The sequence below is a fragment of the Empidonax traillii genome, unplaced genomic scaffold, assembly GCF_003031625.1.
Source record: "Empidonax traillii isolate 1590-97213 ecotype Southwest subspecies unplaced genomic scaffold, ASM303162v1 scaffold239:size738852, whole genome shotgun sequence".
In the NCBI taxonomy this organism is placed as follows: domain Eukaryota; kingdom Metazoa; phylum Chordata; class Aves; order Passeriformes; family Tyrannidae; genus Empidonax; species Empidonax traillii.
In genome coordinates this window covers 567,540-584,018 of record NW_020955432.1, presented here as the reverse complement: position 1 = coordinate 584,018, position 16,479 = coordinate 567,540, and the positions used below count along the sequence as shown (strand labels likewise).

The window sequence follows — 16,479 nt, the reverse complement described above, 5'->3', positions numbered from 1 at the left end:
ATTTTTAAAAGTCTCTGGCAAGACCAAAGCAGAGTACCCGTGTATCTACCAGTATAGAAGACACCTTAAATATTTGTCATTACTGATGCATCCACGTTTTCTCCCTGCTTCCAACATTTACATGAAGTTACCCCTCGTTCTTGCATCATATGTTCATGACAAATACCCCACTCAAGCAGTAAATGGAAACTGAAATAAAACTTCTGGACCTCGAACCGTGGTGAGTGCCAGCCCGCGTACCCCTCAGACATCAGAAACAAAACAGTGTCAGCCTCGGCTGCAGCGCCTCCGTTTCTGACGTTCGTGGGAAGCGGCACGTGGGGATTTACAGCAGCACCCCCACTCCTTCCCTTGCGCAGGCAGCGCTGCACTTACCTGCGCTCTGCAGCAGCTCCGGGGGTGCTCCTGCCTTCTCCTCCGCCCCGGCACCCCCGGGGGGCTCGGCCGGGGCCCCGCCCTGGGCGCTGCTGGGGCCGGGGGGCTCCGGGGCTGCCGGGGGGGCTCCAGCCGGGAGCGCAGCGGGGGCAGGAGTGCTCGTGGGTGGGCTCGGGGACGTGGAGGCAGGAGCAGGAGCCGTGGGGCTGAGGCTCGAGCTGCCTGACCCAGAAGTGCTCTGTTTTGTAAGACTGGGTGCTGGAGGGGTCACAGTTTTGTTTTCTAGTTCTGCTGGTGGTTGCTCTGTTCCTGAACTATTTGGAACTGATGTTTCCAGTCCCTGACCTTCTGCTTCTCCGTCCAAAGCGTACTGCTCTTCCCCTTTCTCCAGGGAGCCAGTGACTTTCTTGCATGCTTTAGTGAGCAAGAGTTGGCCAATCTTGTCTACTTTTCCCTTTCCCTTGGTCGATGAAACAGGGCTGCGTCTGTTCCCAGACCCCGGGCTGCTCGTAAGCAGAGGTGAAACAACAGGGCCTGACTGAGCTGCTGGCACAGAGCTCTGGTCACCCGACCCACCACCTTGGGAAGTCTCCTCCGGACTGAAGTCCTTGACTTGCTGAGCAGGAAGGTGTGAAGCAACACTGGAAGAAGCTGTAGCAGAAGATGGCAGCTGAACAGGAGATGCCAAGGGGTTCAGAACCAGTGACCTGCTGGTGGGAATACTGGACACAGGACTGCTGGATGATGTGCTGGGAGGAGTGGGCCCCGAGGAGAACTTGATACTCTGTGGGATATGCAGGGGACCAACAACTGCGACCGACTGGGGCATCAGGCTGGAGTTAGAAGTCATGGGGGCTGCTGGAATTGTGCTGGACTGAGAACCCTTCATGACCTGAATTATTGAGGATGAGTTTATAAAAACAGGTGTAATGAACTGCGGCCGGGCATTGGACTGAACCGCTGACTGTCCCTCTGAAACCATCCCTTTGCTCCCCACGTTGGGCATTGTGACAACAGTGGACACTAATGCAGGTTGCAAGTGAGATGGCAATGGAGCTGATGTATTAGCAGCAGATGTAATAGGGTTGGAAGTCACAAAAACTGTTATCTGGTTGGGGGCTAAAGGACCTGAAATAGAAGAAGAGCTGACAGGCCTCTGCATTACTGGTGGAACACTCTGTGCCATGCTTGAGTTTACTTCTCCCAGTTCCTGGAGCCCTGGATTTGGACAGGGCTCATTATTTTGAGGCATGTTAAGTGAATTGGAGGGTTCCTTGCTCAAGGATGAATCCTGCAATGGTGGAAGGACAGCTATCTTCTTTAGCTCCTCACCAGTGGTGACTATCGGTGCCATTTCAAGACCAGTCAGCCCAGGGGGCTTAATGGTTACATTAGGAGCTCCAGAATTGTCAAGAAGTTGACTTAAAGAAGTTGGGGCCTCCCTCATAGCTGGAGATACCATGGGTTTACCTTCCTCCATGACTGGAAGCTTGCTAGTGTCTAAGCCTTGCCCATCTTTTTTTGACTGTTCTTCTGGAATCAACACTTTCATTTCTGGAGTAGGGGTAGCTTTGAGTTCAATACTGGGCTGGTCTTTGTTGCCTTGGACACCTTGTGCACTTTGGCTCTCGGTATCTTGAGGCACACTAAGGGTCTCTTTATTGTCTTCAGGAATGCCAGTCACAGCAGGTACAGAAATTGCAGGACTCTGGTTACTCTGCATGGGATTATTTTGGAAACTTGTAGTCACAGGTGTTGACAAAGAAGAGGGACCAGCCATCATATTTCTCTGTAATTCCATGTTCTGCAAGAGAGGTGGGTTCTGTTGAGTTGTCAATGATAATTTAGCTGCTTTTGAATTCTGTCTGCCAGGGCTTGGCGTAGTTTTCCTACTGGATCCAGGACTGGACCTTCGACTATTGCTTGGACTTGCTCTCTTTGTTCCTCCAGTGTTGGTTTGTTTGCCTGAATTAATGACCACACCTTCCAATTTGTGTGACTGTGAGGCAGTAAAATTAGACTGATTGTTAATTGTGAGATTTGATGGGGCCTGTCCAATGGCCTTTAAAGTAGTGGGATTCAGACCCTGCTGATCAAATCCTCTATTGAGATTAGGCCTGGGAGGTAAAGGAATATTGATCTGGGGAGGGAACAGGCCAGCTATAGAAGCATTGAGCCTCTCTGGAGACAAGCTTATTTCTGAGGGTTCTGTGCTGGGGGGACGGTTATTAGGAGTCTGAGGATAGTATGGCCTTGGGCTTGCTCTGTTTGGGGTTTTAGGCCTTGAAGTTTGTGATGGGGCAGCAACATTTGGAAAATGGTGTGTGAGAGCACTAGGCAGAGAACTAGACTGCTGCTGGGGACTTGCACCTTGGGCAGCTGAAAGTGGGGATGGTCCAGGCTTGGGTCCTGTCATCATTAATTGGTTCTGTGAAACTACTAAATGAGATGTCAAATTATTCTGAGCTCCTGACGTTGGGGGGGCCTCGGCCCCACCTCCTTCTGGAAGCGAGGATACTGATGAAACCTCTCTGAGGGGTGAGCTGGAGGGATTCTGTACATTATCCGGATAAACCATTTTTCTTGCATTATTTCCCAGAGGAGGATTTCCCGACAAGGCAATTCTTTGCTTATCAGGAGATGGAGGCACTGATCCAGACCCCTGAAGGTTCACCATTACTGGCATGTTCCCACTCTGCTGCATCGGCATTCGCTGAGCATCTGGGTTCAAGGGCCCTCTGGGTGGGTGAACTCCCTGTGGTCCAGGCAGCCGGACTGATTTGGGATCCTGCTGCATCATCAGCATCATCATCATCTGCTGCTGCTGCTGCGGTGTCTGTGGGGGTGCCTGGGCCGGCTGTGCTGTTGGCTGGGGTTGCTGCTGGGGCTGGGGCTGGGCCTGCTGTGTGTGAGGCATGAGCTGAGGTGGCATCTGCTGAAGCGGCCTTTGCTCCCCGGGCTGAGATGGATAACCTAAGACAACAGGATGACACATTCATTAAAACCAACCAAAGATCAGGAGAAGCAGAATTTCAGTAACAAACAGGACTGGATAGAAAGTACAGTGTCCAGCCTGTTTATCTTGGGTGAGAGCCACATGAACAGAACAGGCCATGCACACAAGGCCAAAGATTTTACTTAATTCATAAAAATATTTTTACTTAATGTATGACATGTGGGATTTAACTGGAGATCTCTTAGTGTATTGTATCAGCTATTAACCCAGATTCATGCCACCTGAAAAGTCTCTGCAACAGCCCATGGGCTTGATTTCACTGACATATGCAGAATTGGACTTTCACTAATTAATACTCCTTAAAACAAACTCCAGAGTTTGACAGCCCCCAAGGGTCATGGGCCAGTATATCTGCTACAGACCTGATATTTTCTGGTGTACAAAGTAGAATCTGACATGTATTACTTGGCCAAAAACAGTGTTAAGAATCACTTGTGTGGGTTATAACAGAAATCCTATTGCAGGTGTTAGATTTAATCTTCTCTATGTGCAAAGAATAATTTCAACTACAACCCCTATTTATTCTGAAAAATCGGTTATTGGTTTATGCTAAATTTTTAAGACATCAGTCTGTGCTAGAGCTAGAAATACCAACTTTTTTTTTATCAATTATGTTATTGCTGAATAACTGCAGGATTCAGTATGATACCTGCAAGATGATACATGAGAACCTGGCCACCTCTTCATTTTGAGCTAATTCAAAGAAAACACTTAAACAATGGTACCAATTACTTACTAGGAGGAAAAAAGGTTTAAACTTGAATATGCAATAGCACAAATAAAACAGAACAGTGTTAAAAGATCAGTTAAAAGCTCTCCTATAGTTATTACGTTCAGATAATCCACAGAAAAGTTCTACTACCTGGCGGCCTACTTGCAAAATCTGAGAGTTTAGGGCCTGATTTATCTAAATTCATTCCTTGGTCTCCAGACATCGAAGACTGATCACTCTCCTCCAGGCCAGCTGGACGTGGTTCTGAAGAACTGAAAGAAAAATAACTGCAATTAAGATCCAGTTAAATTGGTGTTTGATTTCTGCTTCTATACCTAAGTACTCAATTAATTCCTAGCAGTTCCCACAGACCTGGAATAACCCACTAAAATGCCTCTGATGTAACAGGCCAAACTGGAACACAGATCCCAAGCCTGTGTATACACCCTCCTCTGCCTAAAATATTACAGCAAAGGAAACAAATTGCCTGGTGCTCTACTGATCTTAAAACGTTTATTTCTACCTTGAATCTTAGTTTCATAACTAAGAGAATGCCTATGGATATTCCAAATAATATAGATACATATTTATTCCAGCCAAACAGGCTGGAATGACATCTGTATAGATAAGCAAGTACTATGAGTAGATGCATTTTAAGTTCATTTTAAAGGTAGCACCATTTCTTCCAGAAGTTACTTGCTCGGGTATCAGACACCTCCGATACCATCCCAGCAAAACTGCACTGACATGTCAGACATTCCATGACCCTCCAGAGCACAGCACAGGCCTCTGTGTGGTAGAGGCTCCGTAAGTGATCCCAGACTGGTCTGGCTTGGAAGGGACCTTAAAGCTCATCATTTCCCACCCCCTGCCATGGGCAGGGACACCTTCCACTAGCCCAGGGTGTTTCAAGTCCCATCCAACCTGGCCTTGGACATTTCCAGGGATGGGGCAGCCACAGCTGCTCTGGGCAACCTGTGCCAGGGCCTGCCCACCCTCACAGGGAAGATTCTTCCCAATATTCCACCTAACCCTGTCCTCTGGCAGTGGGAAGACATCCCCCCTTGTCCTGTCCCTCCATCCCTTGTCCCAGGTGCCTCTCCAGCTCTCCTGGAGCCCCTTTAGGCCCTGGAAGGGGCTCTCCCTGGATCCTTCTTTTCTCCAGGTGAACCCCCCCAGCTCTCCCAGCCTGGCTCTGGAGCAGAGGGGCTCCAGCCCTCGGACACACATCCTCCTCTGGACTCGCTCCAACAGCCTCACATCCTTCTCGTGCCCCAGAGCTGGAGGCAGCTCTGCAGGTGGGGTCTCCCCTGAGCAGAGCAGAGGGGCAGAATCCCTCACTGACCTGCTGCCCACGCTGTGGGATGAGCCCAGGACACAGGGGGTTCTGGGCTGTTAGTGCACATTGCTCGGTCACATTCAGTTCTTCATCCCCCAGCACTCCCAAGTCCTTTTCTGGGGTATCTGATGCTCCAGGAGACTCTCTAAGACAATTTAAAACTGCTTGGACTTAGTCCCCAATACTTCCACTGAAACAAGACAGTTCTTGCAGATTTAGAAAAAAACAAAATGTCTATAACTATCAATATGGTCAGAACAGGTAAAATAAAGAGGGACGAAGAGTAGAAGACATTAACTGCTTATTCATCTGCAGGAATGTAAGAACATTATGGGGAGATCTACATAAGAAAAGCTCTAAGCTAAAATAAAAGACATCAAAGTGAGTCCAGTGCCAACAAAGAGGCAGAGTCACGCAGAAATGCCATGGAAAAAGACACTTCCAGCAAAACAAGAATGTGATGTATGTAAGGGTGGAGAGATCCATCCTATTTAATTTGAGAGTAATAGTTTATGGCATCTGTAGAGCTGTCAAGGAGAGACCCAGGCCACTCCTAACGTTCTATCAGCTACCTAATCAACATTCAAAAAGCAGCGTGTGATTGGAAATCCCTGGGCTTCAGGGGTCACAACTGGGAACAACATAAACCAAGAGGGATGAAAGGTGAGGAATGGGACAAACAGAGCTGTTCCCAGCACTGCTGCTGAGGGCAAGGACTGCCAAGGAAAGCATTTGGAGTGAAACCCCGTGTCTAAGCCAGCACACCACCAATTTCTGCGAGGCAGGTGGTGTAGACTTACGTGCCTCCACCAATGAATTGATGAAAACTGGCAAAATGCGTAGATATGCCTCAGAGTATTATATTAACAGCCACAAATGAACAAAAAATTCTGGCAGGAAAATTACTCAGAGGAGCTGCAGCCTTTGGAGCATGTACCAGCCATGAGAACTGAAAGAACTGCCTAAAACTGTGAATACAATCTCAAATTTGCAATTTTGCTATTTATGATTTATTTATAATGGTGGGAGATTAAAAATGCAACAGTTAAAGACCAGCTAAAAGTTGATACAGAGCACCACTGCACAGGCAAGTTTAACCTTGAAAACAATACTGGTGCAAGATGGATCCTTAGCAAATACCTCCTGCCAGATGGATCTGATCAGGCAGCTGTGCAAACCCTGCAAAACAGACCTGAAGTTGGTTTGCTCACAAAGAAGAGCAGTTGAGGTTGGGGAGACTGCTGCTGTCATTGCTGGAAAAGTTAAACATCATTTGAATGTAGCTGAAATTCACTGGGCATGTTTAGCAACCACCACTCATCAGCCCCCCTCCCCCAATTATGAATATTAATAACAAGATGAGGTTTGTGTGAGAGGGACAAAATATTCTCTATTTATTCTTCTTTTCTGTATCTCTTGATGTAAAAAAATATAAAAAGGTAACTGCACATCAGGTAGTCTGGATTGTCATCAGCAAACCCTCTGCTCACCAGCTGCATTCTCAAGTACAACCTTCAGTTACAAAATCCTTGTCAGAGCAGAGAGAGAACCCCGAGAAAACCCAAACAAAATCAACTAAACCACAAAAGGCAGAAGCTGCTGTAACAAAGCGAGCAAACGTAAAATGACAGTACAGATGTGGCAGAGCCAGCCTTGCTGGCTCAGTCCAGTGCTCTGCAAGAGCTCCTGTGACACAGAAAGGCTCGTCCTCTGCTGCTGAGTGAGGGCCATTTCCCAGAGCACTGGGGTGTCACCCCCAGCCCTGCGGTGAAACGCTCCAGTCTGGTTGGGAAAAGCCTCTTTGTGCTGCTGGGCTGTCCCCACCTGCTCTGGGCCCTGCACATCCAAAAACCAGCAGTGGCCTTACCCAGTGGGTTAGTTCTGCTCTAGCAGCACACAGGATGTTTGTGGCCTGCGCACAGGGGAACATTAAACAGCTGCTTGTTTGTGCACGGATTGAACAGAATCAACCAACGCGTTTGATCCGCAACCCCATTTCATCCAGCATCTCGGGCCTCAGTTTGCATCCCATCACCTACAGTCTTCGGGTTCAGAACAAACATGCAAACACTTTTAAACAACCTACTTCTCCAAAATGTCCTGGGTTTCATTCCAATGCCAAGCTGCTCAATTAAGCAAACCTTAAAAGTATTTTAGACTCAGCTGAATAAACTTTTTCAATAGCTTATCATTTACCCTATTTACATTCCAATATGCTCAGTCTGCAATTCAGATTACTAATGGTACTTTTATTACTTCTCAGAAATTATTTCTTTTTAATGTGTTTATCAAATTGGCTGCATTTCCACACAAGGTTTGCTGCCCTGAATTATAAAATTTCTGAGGAAGAATGACAGAGAGGATGCTGAAAAGCGTCATATTTGCTTCTGATGCCATAGAAAGTGATCCAAATCAGATTTAAAAGAATCAGCAAATCCAAGGCAGGAAAATGCTGAGCTTGCCTAACAATGCAAGGGAAGCCAAGAGCGAGGGAAGCAGGAAGGTACTGCAGCCAGCTTCCACTGCAGTCACCCTCCTTTTGCTGGAGATTAATCTCAGAAACATTTGGGAGAACAGCTCCCTTTTGAATGCTTCTGCACGGATATAGTCCATTTAGAACCAAAATGCTAATCTGTATCAGATCAACATTCTGCAATGGTAGAGAACATGAGCTGAAAATTTAAGTAATAGAGTAAGTACAAAGTGGTATTTCCTTTTTTAATTACACTGAAATCTGATTCAGAGCCTTATTTAGGAGCTAGAATTGAGTTGTCATAGTTCAATAGAAAAGCTGCAGTTTAGGCTTCTCCTTTTGAGAAAACTTTTTAATAAGCAAATTGTCTTGTGGGGTTCTGTAAGCTCAGGAGAGAATTTTATAGATCCTTTTACTGATATTCCCAGGCCACACTGAGGCTGGGTGCTCATCAGTAAGGCCAATGAAAACAAAATTCTAACAAAGGTTTTTTTAATGATGAATGGATTTTCTTTTCAGAAGACAATGCCAACTCCTCTGCTTCCTCTGAATCCTCTGTCACTTCCATGGCAAGGCTCTTGCTATGCAGTGGTTATTTTTATTTTATTGGAATCTATCTGGACTGGAGGAGCTCGTGTCTGGGATATGGTTTCCAAGTCACCCCGAAGCTGCAGACCAGCCCCACGCTGGCCCCTTGATTCTGGCCAAGTTAAATTTACCCAGCTTTCCACAGCTGTGTCCTCCTCACACCATGACTGATACAACTACACAGCAGGTATCTGAAAAGCTTTTTTCACAGCCTATTCAATTAGCATACTTTGCTTTACCTTACAGCATTTCTGCATTTTATTTTTGTACTAGTTAGGCCAATTAATCATTGTCACAAAAGATCACTTGCTATAGATGATGTGAGTTGTTTCAGTCCAGAATTAAAATGTTCATGAGATTATTAATTCCATCTTCATGAAGGAATCTTGACACTGTGCAGAAAATGCAGGTTGGGGCTACACACTGAATGACCAAGGGAAAAATTAAAATATTAAGCAGTTGCTCAGTACTTCATGCCATCTTCTCTTTGCACTGAACTGTTTATGTGTCCCTGGGAAAGGCTGCACAAACTTCAGCTGAGAGACATTAACGATCACTCAAAGGAGTGGCACTGGTGGAGTCAGAGCCACATTAGGAGCTTAATGTGTCATTGCTACCTTTTTGTTTTGTTTTAAGAATTTAATTTTGATCTTTGGATATTCCTGAGTTATAATTTTATGTGCTGAGTTTTTCCATTTTTCCTAAAGCAAACTGAAAACAATACCCAGAAGATCCATCAGGTGGATTCCTGTCAGTGCCCCTGGGGCTTATCTGCAGCATCAGGATAACTAGATATAGTGTATCTGCCTTCATTTAAGATGAATAATGGGACAGCAACAGCATCTACCCTGTGCTGGTGTGAGCAGACTGACAATGGCAAACGGTTACAGGACAGCTGGCCAAGGAAGAATGTACTGGCCAAAAGGGAAAGAAGAGATTCTGCAATCTTGTATTTCCACTAAACAGGTACATTCATTCATTATCTTCCAATATTATCCATTTGCCTCCTCCCACTCAAGAATTGTGGGGTCTTTTTCCTTCTTAATCTCTCCTAGGCCAGGAGGACCAGCACTGCTTGGACTCATTAACCTCATACCCAGAAAGTACCAGGTTCTTCCCTCTAAATTCTGGCTGCAGCTTCAACTAAGGGAGAAGTCCATCTCAATTCCTGGTGGAAATGTGTCAGGATATGTATATAACTCAGGAAATAATCCCCCAAAATCTCTACTGCACATGTTTATGGAAGCTTCTAATTCTTCTGAAAGTACTTCTTTGATTGTGGCTGTCAGACTGCTCAAAAAAGGCAGCCTCCTCTTCCAAGGGCTGTGGTACCACGGGCCACATGCTAAACTTCCTTCACCTAGTAAAGGTAAGGAACAATGCTGGTATAATTGGGTTTATAACTGAGTTTGGATATTTGCTTGTTATTTTTAATCTTGAACAAACATTCCAGTGACAGACTCTTGAGAGTAACTCTTGCAAGAAACTGCTACAACATGAATTAATACAGGTCCTTTCTCACCCGTAACTTGCTGATAAAATACTGACAAGGTGCCTGTGGAGCTTCCCCACGCCCCTTATAAAAAACACTGTAATATTAAACCTACGTTGTTTGTTCTAGCTGTTGATTATTTTTCTTCTTCCTTGGAGGCTTCTTCTTCTTTGGCTTGTTGGGATTCTGATTATTTTGTTTGTTGTTCACACCAAAGTGTCCTGCTGATATATCACTTTGGAGAAGGTTAACCAAGAGTGGACTTGTGAGAGTCACATCTTTATTGACAGGAAACACAGGATTCTGCCCACAGGAAACCTGATTCCCATTTGGTGTTCCACTAAACCCTGGGTTGAAAGGCAGCCCGTGGCCAGAGAAATGACTCCCCGAAGCACTGTTTCCTTGCATTCCCTGCATATGAGAAGGCACCATGTTTGGCTGCTGCACAGGAACCTCAGGTAACATCTGTGTCAAGTTCACATCGTTGTTTGTTGTAGGAGTAGTGTCCCCGAGCTGCTGAGATATGTGAGGACCAGGTCCAGTGGGTCTTAAAACTTGTCCTTGAATTCCCATCACCTGAGAAGGATTCCCATTCACGGGGCCTTGCTGTGCCATCATCTGCCCAGTGAACTGCACCATGTTTCCTTGCATGTTTGGCGTTGGTCCTCTCATCAGTTGAGCTGGCCCCGTCATAACATTGGACTGGTTCTGAGTATTAAAAGGCTGTTTATTTCCTTGCATCTGAGTGCTCATCATCTGCTCCATCATCGAGTTTTGCTGTAGCAAGACCTGGCCCTGAGGTCCCATCATCTGATTGTGTGTGGACATCATCTGCTGTCCCTGCTGAGGAATCATCTGTTTAGGTGGGGTCATCCTTTGGGGAGAGGGACCAAGATTTTGGTTTTGTGGCGTCACCATCATTTGGCCTTGCGGCATGAGCTGAGTTCGCGAAAGTAGCATCTGGTTTTGAGGGTTCAGTGATCCCTGAGCATGAATGTTCACCATCTGTCCTTGAGAGGACACAATTTGCTGATGCATCCCCATAAGCTGGGACTGTGGTCCTTGCTGAGGCTGTCCCTGCATGTTGCCCATGTTAACCTGTGGCACCCCAGTAGCACCAGCCTGCTGGTTGTTCATATTTCCGTGAAGTCCCATGAGATTGGTCTGCATCATATTTGGTGGGCCATGTGCTGCTTGCATCTGAGTTTGAGGAGGTCCAGATCCTTGGCCACCTTAGGAAATAAAAAGAAAACACCAGTAAGAGACTAATTGGGGTAAGAATTTTCATATCTTTTGATGCTGAGAAAGTACTCCAGAATTGTTTTCCTCCATTTTCCAAGGAATTGAAATATCTCACATATTTGCAGTTCTGGAATGTGGTATTTGATGCTATAGATACATGTTGGTTGCCAAAACAGAACATCATACATCTCAAAATAAACACTTGTGTACTGGGAGTTCCCTTGTACCCCCACTGCAGGGGACAGAACAGGAACTTAATTTCAGTTGTTATCTGTACCTAACTTTGAAAGTCTTCTATAATGTCAATAGAGTAATTCCTACCCAAAATAAGCTCCAAACCTTGAGGTTACTTTATAATGGGTTAAAAAATAAATGCATGTGGAATATTGATGAAATGACATTATCAGGATTTCCATAATCCAGACAAAAGACTGAATTGTTAAATGGAGACATTTGTGAACTAAACATTTCATTTTCACACTGTAAGCAGACTTACAAAGCTTTCTAAGGAACTAATAAATAACTTTTTCAAAGCAGAACAAGATAATTTTGTTATTGTGCTTCTATGATAATTATACTTTTTTTTTCTGGACAAGAAATTCCTTTTGTGTTGTATCTTTATTACCCCTTGCCTTCAAATTTGCTAGTTTCGTTCAACTTCTTAACAGCTACTACTGGAGCCCAGGACCACATTCCTCATCAGTAATAGCTGGGTTGTGTGAGAACATACAGCAGCCTCATGCTTTGCTTTTCTTCATCCAGCAACAAACACAGAATGCTGCTGCAGCCCCAGCCAGCAACTCCCTGTTGATGGCAGGAGTTTCTGGTTTGGGATCTGTATGACTCAGGTAAAGGCAGCCCGTGCTCTGAAAGGACAAAGCCGAGGAACACCCATTGCGGTCAGACCTGCGTGCTGCACGTTCTGGCTGGTTTGCAGCTGCGGTGCTCCACTGTTCCCTGCTGTTCCTGGCGCTGTGGAAGGCACCTGCCCTTGCAGGAAGTTCTGGTTAGCCTGGCCTGCAGGGAACCCTGGCGGGAGACGCTTGGGCATTCCTGAACAGGAGAATTTTCTTATTAGTAAATATGGAAAACAGAAAGAAATAAAAAAGAGGAAAAATCTATCATTGGAGAACACCTTTGAGTCCGTGCTGTCATGTTACAGGTTTAGGCAGAAAGCATTTTTTGCCAATACACAAAACCCACTAAAGACATTTATAGTTATAGACCTGTGCAATAATTCTGCCCAACAAATTACTATGACTCATTTCAGTACATAATTGAAGTACAAAACTTACCACACAGAGGAGGTGAAAGGTCCATATTTGACTTTTAGGAACTAGAAATTAAAGTAATGTAGTTGTGCTGGTTTCTGCTGCACTTCATCTCAACTCTTAGTAGGCCTTTAACTTACTCCATGTACACAAACAACTGGCATTTTTGTTACAGTGGTGTGCTCCTCTCAACAACTCTGACACAGGCACACCAGGCACACATTCCCTATCAGTGCTGCTGTGTGCACACACACTCAAAAGATCTTCTCAACCCAGAATGGGCTGAGGAACCTCAAGGTTCAGCATGTCCAGACCTGTTATTCCTGCTGCAAGAGCAAGGAATTCTGTCAGGCCCGACTCTGGCACAACACTCACACTTTGGCATATCAAAACATCACTGCTGCCCTGGAACACAGAGAAAATCTTCCCTCTACCTGCCAACATCAGCAGCAGCATGGATGGATTTCATAGAACCCACTTCTTTTTACCTCACTGTCAAACAGGTAACACCTGAGACTTAGAACCAGCCCTGCCCCTCTCCTTCCCACCCAGGGCCAGAATGTGACTTCGGTTCCCTCCACTCACAGCTTTCTTGCACTCTTAATTGTGCTGCTTGTGTTAATAATCTGGTCTTAGGTTTATAATTAATATTTCAAAGTAATCAAGTCTACAGGTCAAACAGCAAGATACATCTGCAAATATGGAACACAGACTTCTTGAAACACCACATCACTGGACTCTAGTTTTAGTTCTGCTCAGCTTTTAGGGAGGTTTTGCACATAGGAACACTTGAACTGAGAAAAAAGGAGAGTGTTGGTTTTGCCCTATTCAAAATCTGATTTAAATTCTAATTTGCTAAATTAACTGTGTGAAATGGAAAGTGTCTGAATGCATTCATCTACACCAAACCTTTAAATGCAAGCAGGAAAAAAATCTGTAATTACAACTTAGTTAACATAATGCAAGATGGCTTAAAACCAGGAAGATCTATAATTACAACTTAATTAACATATAATTTGCAGAAAAGAATAAGCATACACAGAAGTGAGGCAAAAATCTCAGCAAGTGGGAGCAATACAGCTTTGCTGAAACCAAAGAATCCTGTCTTTTTATATCAGCTGAGGATACAGCTCACAGCAGGATTGCTAATTTAAGCAATAAGATCTACAGTGAGGCCACACAGAGTATCTTAACGGTTTATTTGCAGTGTCATTTTTAACTCAAATAAAGTAGGGCTGTGTTTGTAGTAGAAGGAAGGAGAATGCAAAGATTATATTGCCTAGAGGTCATGGCTATGATTCCTGATGGGGATATATGGCTGGTGAGGCAAAACTGTAGGGAAATATAACAACAATAAACAATTAATAACTTCTTCCAGATGGAGACAAGACAAGAAACACCAAGTACAGGGCATTGGCAGGTCCTAAAAGGAGAACCTTAAAACTAAGACAATTCACCTGAAATCAAACGAGACCTATGGCACAAAGAGTGCAAACAAGAAGCTTGTCCCGATCAGCACACCAAGAAACAGCTGTTCCTTACAGGTTTGGGGCAGATTTCAGACATAGAGCATGAGAATGCAAGAGACTGGAACATATTTATGTATGTGTAGGTGGACAAAGAATAAGTACACAAAGAAATTATTTCAATGGCTTAAGCAAGAGCTTGTGTATGGGGCCTGGGAGCAGGCAGCCAAGAGAAAGGTGAACAAATGAGTGAGCAGAGAGAAGCACGGTAAGTCTGCACAGAACTACAAGAGGCTCAAGGGGGAAAAAACCCACAGAAGAGATTCTGGGACCAAACAAAGAAATTCCTTCACTGTTAGAGAAGAACTCTAGAATTAGTAAGGAAAAGATGCGAGTACGTTGGTTTGAAGAGAAAACTAAAGACAACACAGCCAAAGGAGAAGTTAAAACATCCTTTAACCTCCTAATTTCTGAGCAGGGAGTATAACAGTATGGCAATAATAGCTCTTTCCTCTTTAAATGGGAAGAAACTGATGACAAATAAAGACAGGGTCAAGAAGAGACATCCAAGCTTAGAAAGGATGCAAAACAACACCTTAGTTCTGTAGTAGAATATGTAAATGGTGACAGAGGAAGCTGAAGAGAGAAAGAAAATGTTTGGTTGCTTCCATTACACTCACTCTCAAAAAAAAAAAAAAAAATCCTTCCCCTTGCCCTAAAAAAGAACAACACCAAAACAAAACAAAACCAAACCCCTCCACCATCTCTGAAACATCCTAAGCTTGCTTAAAGGCAACAGAAGAACTGTCAAGCAGATAACTGTCAGTAATGACCAGTAACAACTGTACACAGCAACTCCACTCTGCAGGGGCCCAGAGCCTATCCTGATCCTGTAACACTGCAGGACACAGGGAGGAGAACCCAAGTGACACTGGTGCTAATTCACCCACACTCACTTCACACTCCATCTGTGCCTTTATTCTGTCTCGTACAGGATCTTTTCAGAACTAATAGCAACCTTAGTTCTAGACATTTTATTTTTCTTTTCTTTTTAAAATAAATGAAAGTCTCAGTACTTCTTACCTCCTAAACCAGGGTGTAAACCTTGTGGACCTTGGTTTTGCTGCTGCATCACCATGAAGTTGGGGGGTACATTCCCCTGTTGCACCATAGGATTACGACTAGGAGAAGTGACAGGCTGCTGGAATCCCTGGGGAAGTGAGCTACTCTGGGGAGGCCTTGGTCCCAGCTGCTGCTGCGTCTGGTTAACAGTTGGAGATGAGGCAGGAGATCCCTGCTGGAAGGAGGAGGGGGAGGAAGCAGGAGACTTGTTGGTCAGGTGGGGTTGCTGTAGTGGTGTGGGAACCCGCGAGGGCCCTCCCTGAAGGCTTTTCATTTGAGGAGCAGTAAACTGGCCAGGATTGCTCATTTGGGGAAAGTTTGAGTGAGCCTGGGAAGCTTGCTGGCTTCCAAAAGGATATGGAGGTGGAGGATGAGTAGGAGTTTGTACTGTTGCTAGAGATGGTCTTGCTTGAAGTTGCTGCTGCATTTGTCCAGGCAACGGGGCCTTTTTCCAACCCTGGTTTACTGCCAATGTACCCAATGCTCCCTGGGTTGGAGGAGGCTGAAGTGTTCCAGAAGGAAGCTGGTTCCAGCCAGGGGGAACTGGAACCTGTGCTGGTGAAGTGAATGAAGGTCGAATACCCTGCTGTGGCTGCTGATGTGGCTGGGGAGGACGATTCTGCAACTGCTGCTGCTGTAGCTGCTGAAAGTTGGCTGAATTCATCTGCCTGTTTACAGGAACTGACTGCATTGAATGGAGCTGGGGAGCTAAAGATCCTGATGGATGATTTTGCTGCTGGATATTTAGCCCAGATAAGAGAGGGTCCATTGCATCTATTAAAATAGCAAAGAAAAGCAAAAAAAATAACCTACTGTAGACAAAACCCATCCTCAAACAAGGCTAAACTGCTTGCTTGCATTTGCTTACTCTTCACAAAAATTCACACTCCAGTTTCCAATTTCTCCAGCAGACAATGCTCTCGTTTCTAAAATGTCGAGGAGTCCTGGGAAGCCCTCTAAATTACAGCACGACAGTTCCACAGGGCTTGTTGCTGCAGTCTAATGTGAGCCTTCTACACACTCAGAACTGCAGAATCACAGAATACCTCAAGCTAGAAGGGACCCAAAAGGACCACTGAGTCTGACTCCCCACACCTGGTAGGACCACCTAGAATTACCCACAGGACTAAGAGTATTCTCCAGACACTCCCTGAGCTCTGGCAGGTTGGTGCTGTGACTACTTCCCTGGGGAGCCTGTTCCAGGGACTGACCACTCTCTGGACAAGGAACCTTTCCCTAATGTCCCATCTGAGCTTCCAGTGGTGCACCTTCATTCCATCTCCTTGTCTCCCATCACTGGTCCCCAGAGAGAGGAGATCAGCCCCTGCCTGCGTTGCCCCCTGTGAGGAAGGTGCAGACTTTCATGGGGTCGCCCCTCAGCTT

General features: G+C 45.3%; 1 protein-coding gene across 6 annotated transcripts in view; it reads right to left on the bottom strand.

Moving 5' to 3' along the window:
* NCOA6 (nuclear receptor coactivator 6) overlaps positions 1-16,479 on the bottom strand; it is a 45,250-nt gene that overhangs the window by 9,591 nt on the left and 19,180 nt on the right. For all 6 annotated transcript variants that reach the window (XM_027888505.1, XM_027888507.1, XM_027888502.1 and 3 more), the window contains exons 8-12: positions 15,058-15,870; positions 12,144-12,290; positions 10,111-11,227; positions 4,254-4,375; positions 376-3,348 (exon numbers count right to left, since the gene is read on the bottom strand). In XM_027888505.1, coding sequence (XP_027744306.1) covers positions 376-3,348; positions 4,254-4,375; positions 10,111-11,227; positions 12,144-12,290; positions 15,058-15,870 — 5,172 coding nt within the window. The remainder of the gene's footprint in view (positions 1-375; positions 3,349-4,253; positions 4,376-10,110; positions 11,228-12,143; positions 12,291-15,057; positions 15,871-16,479) is intronic.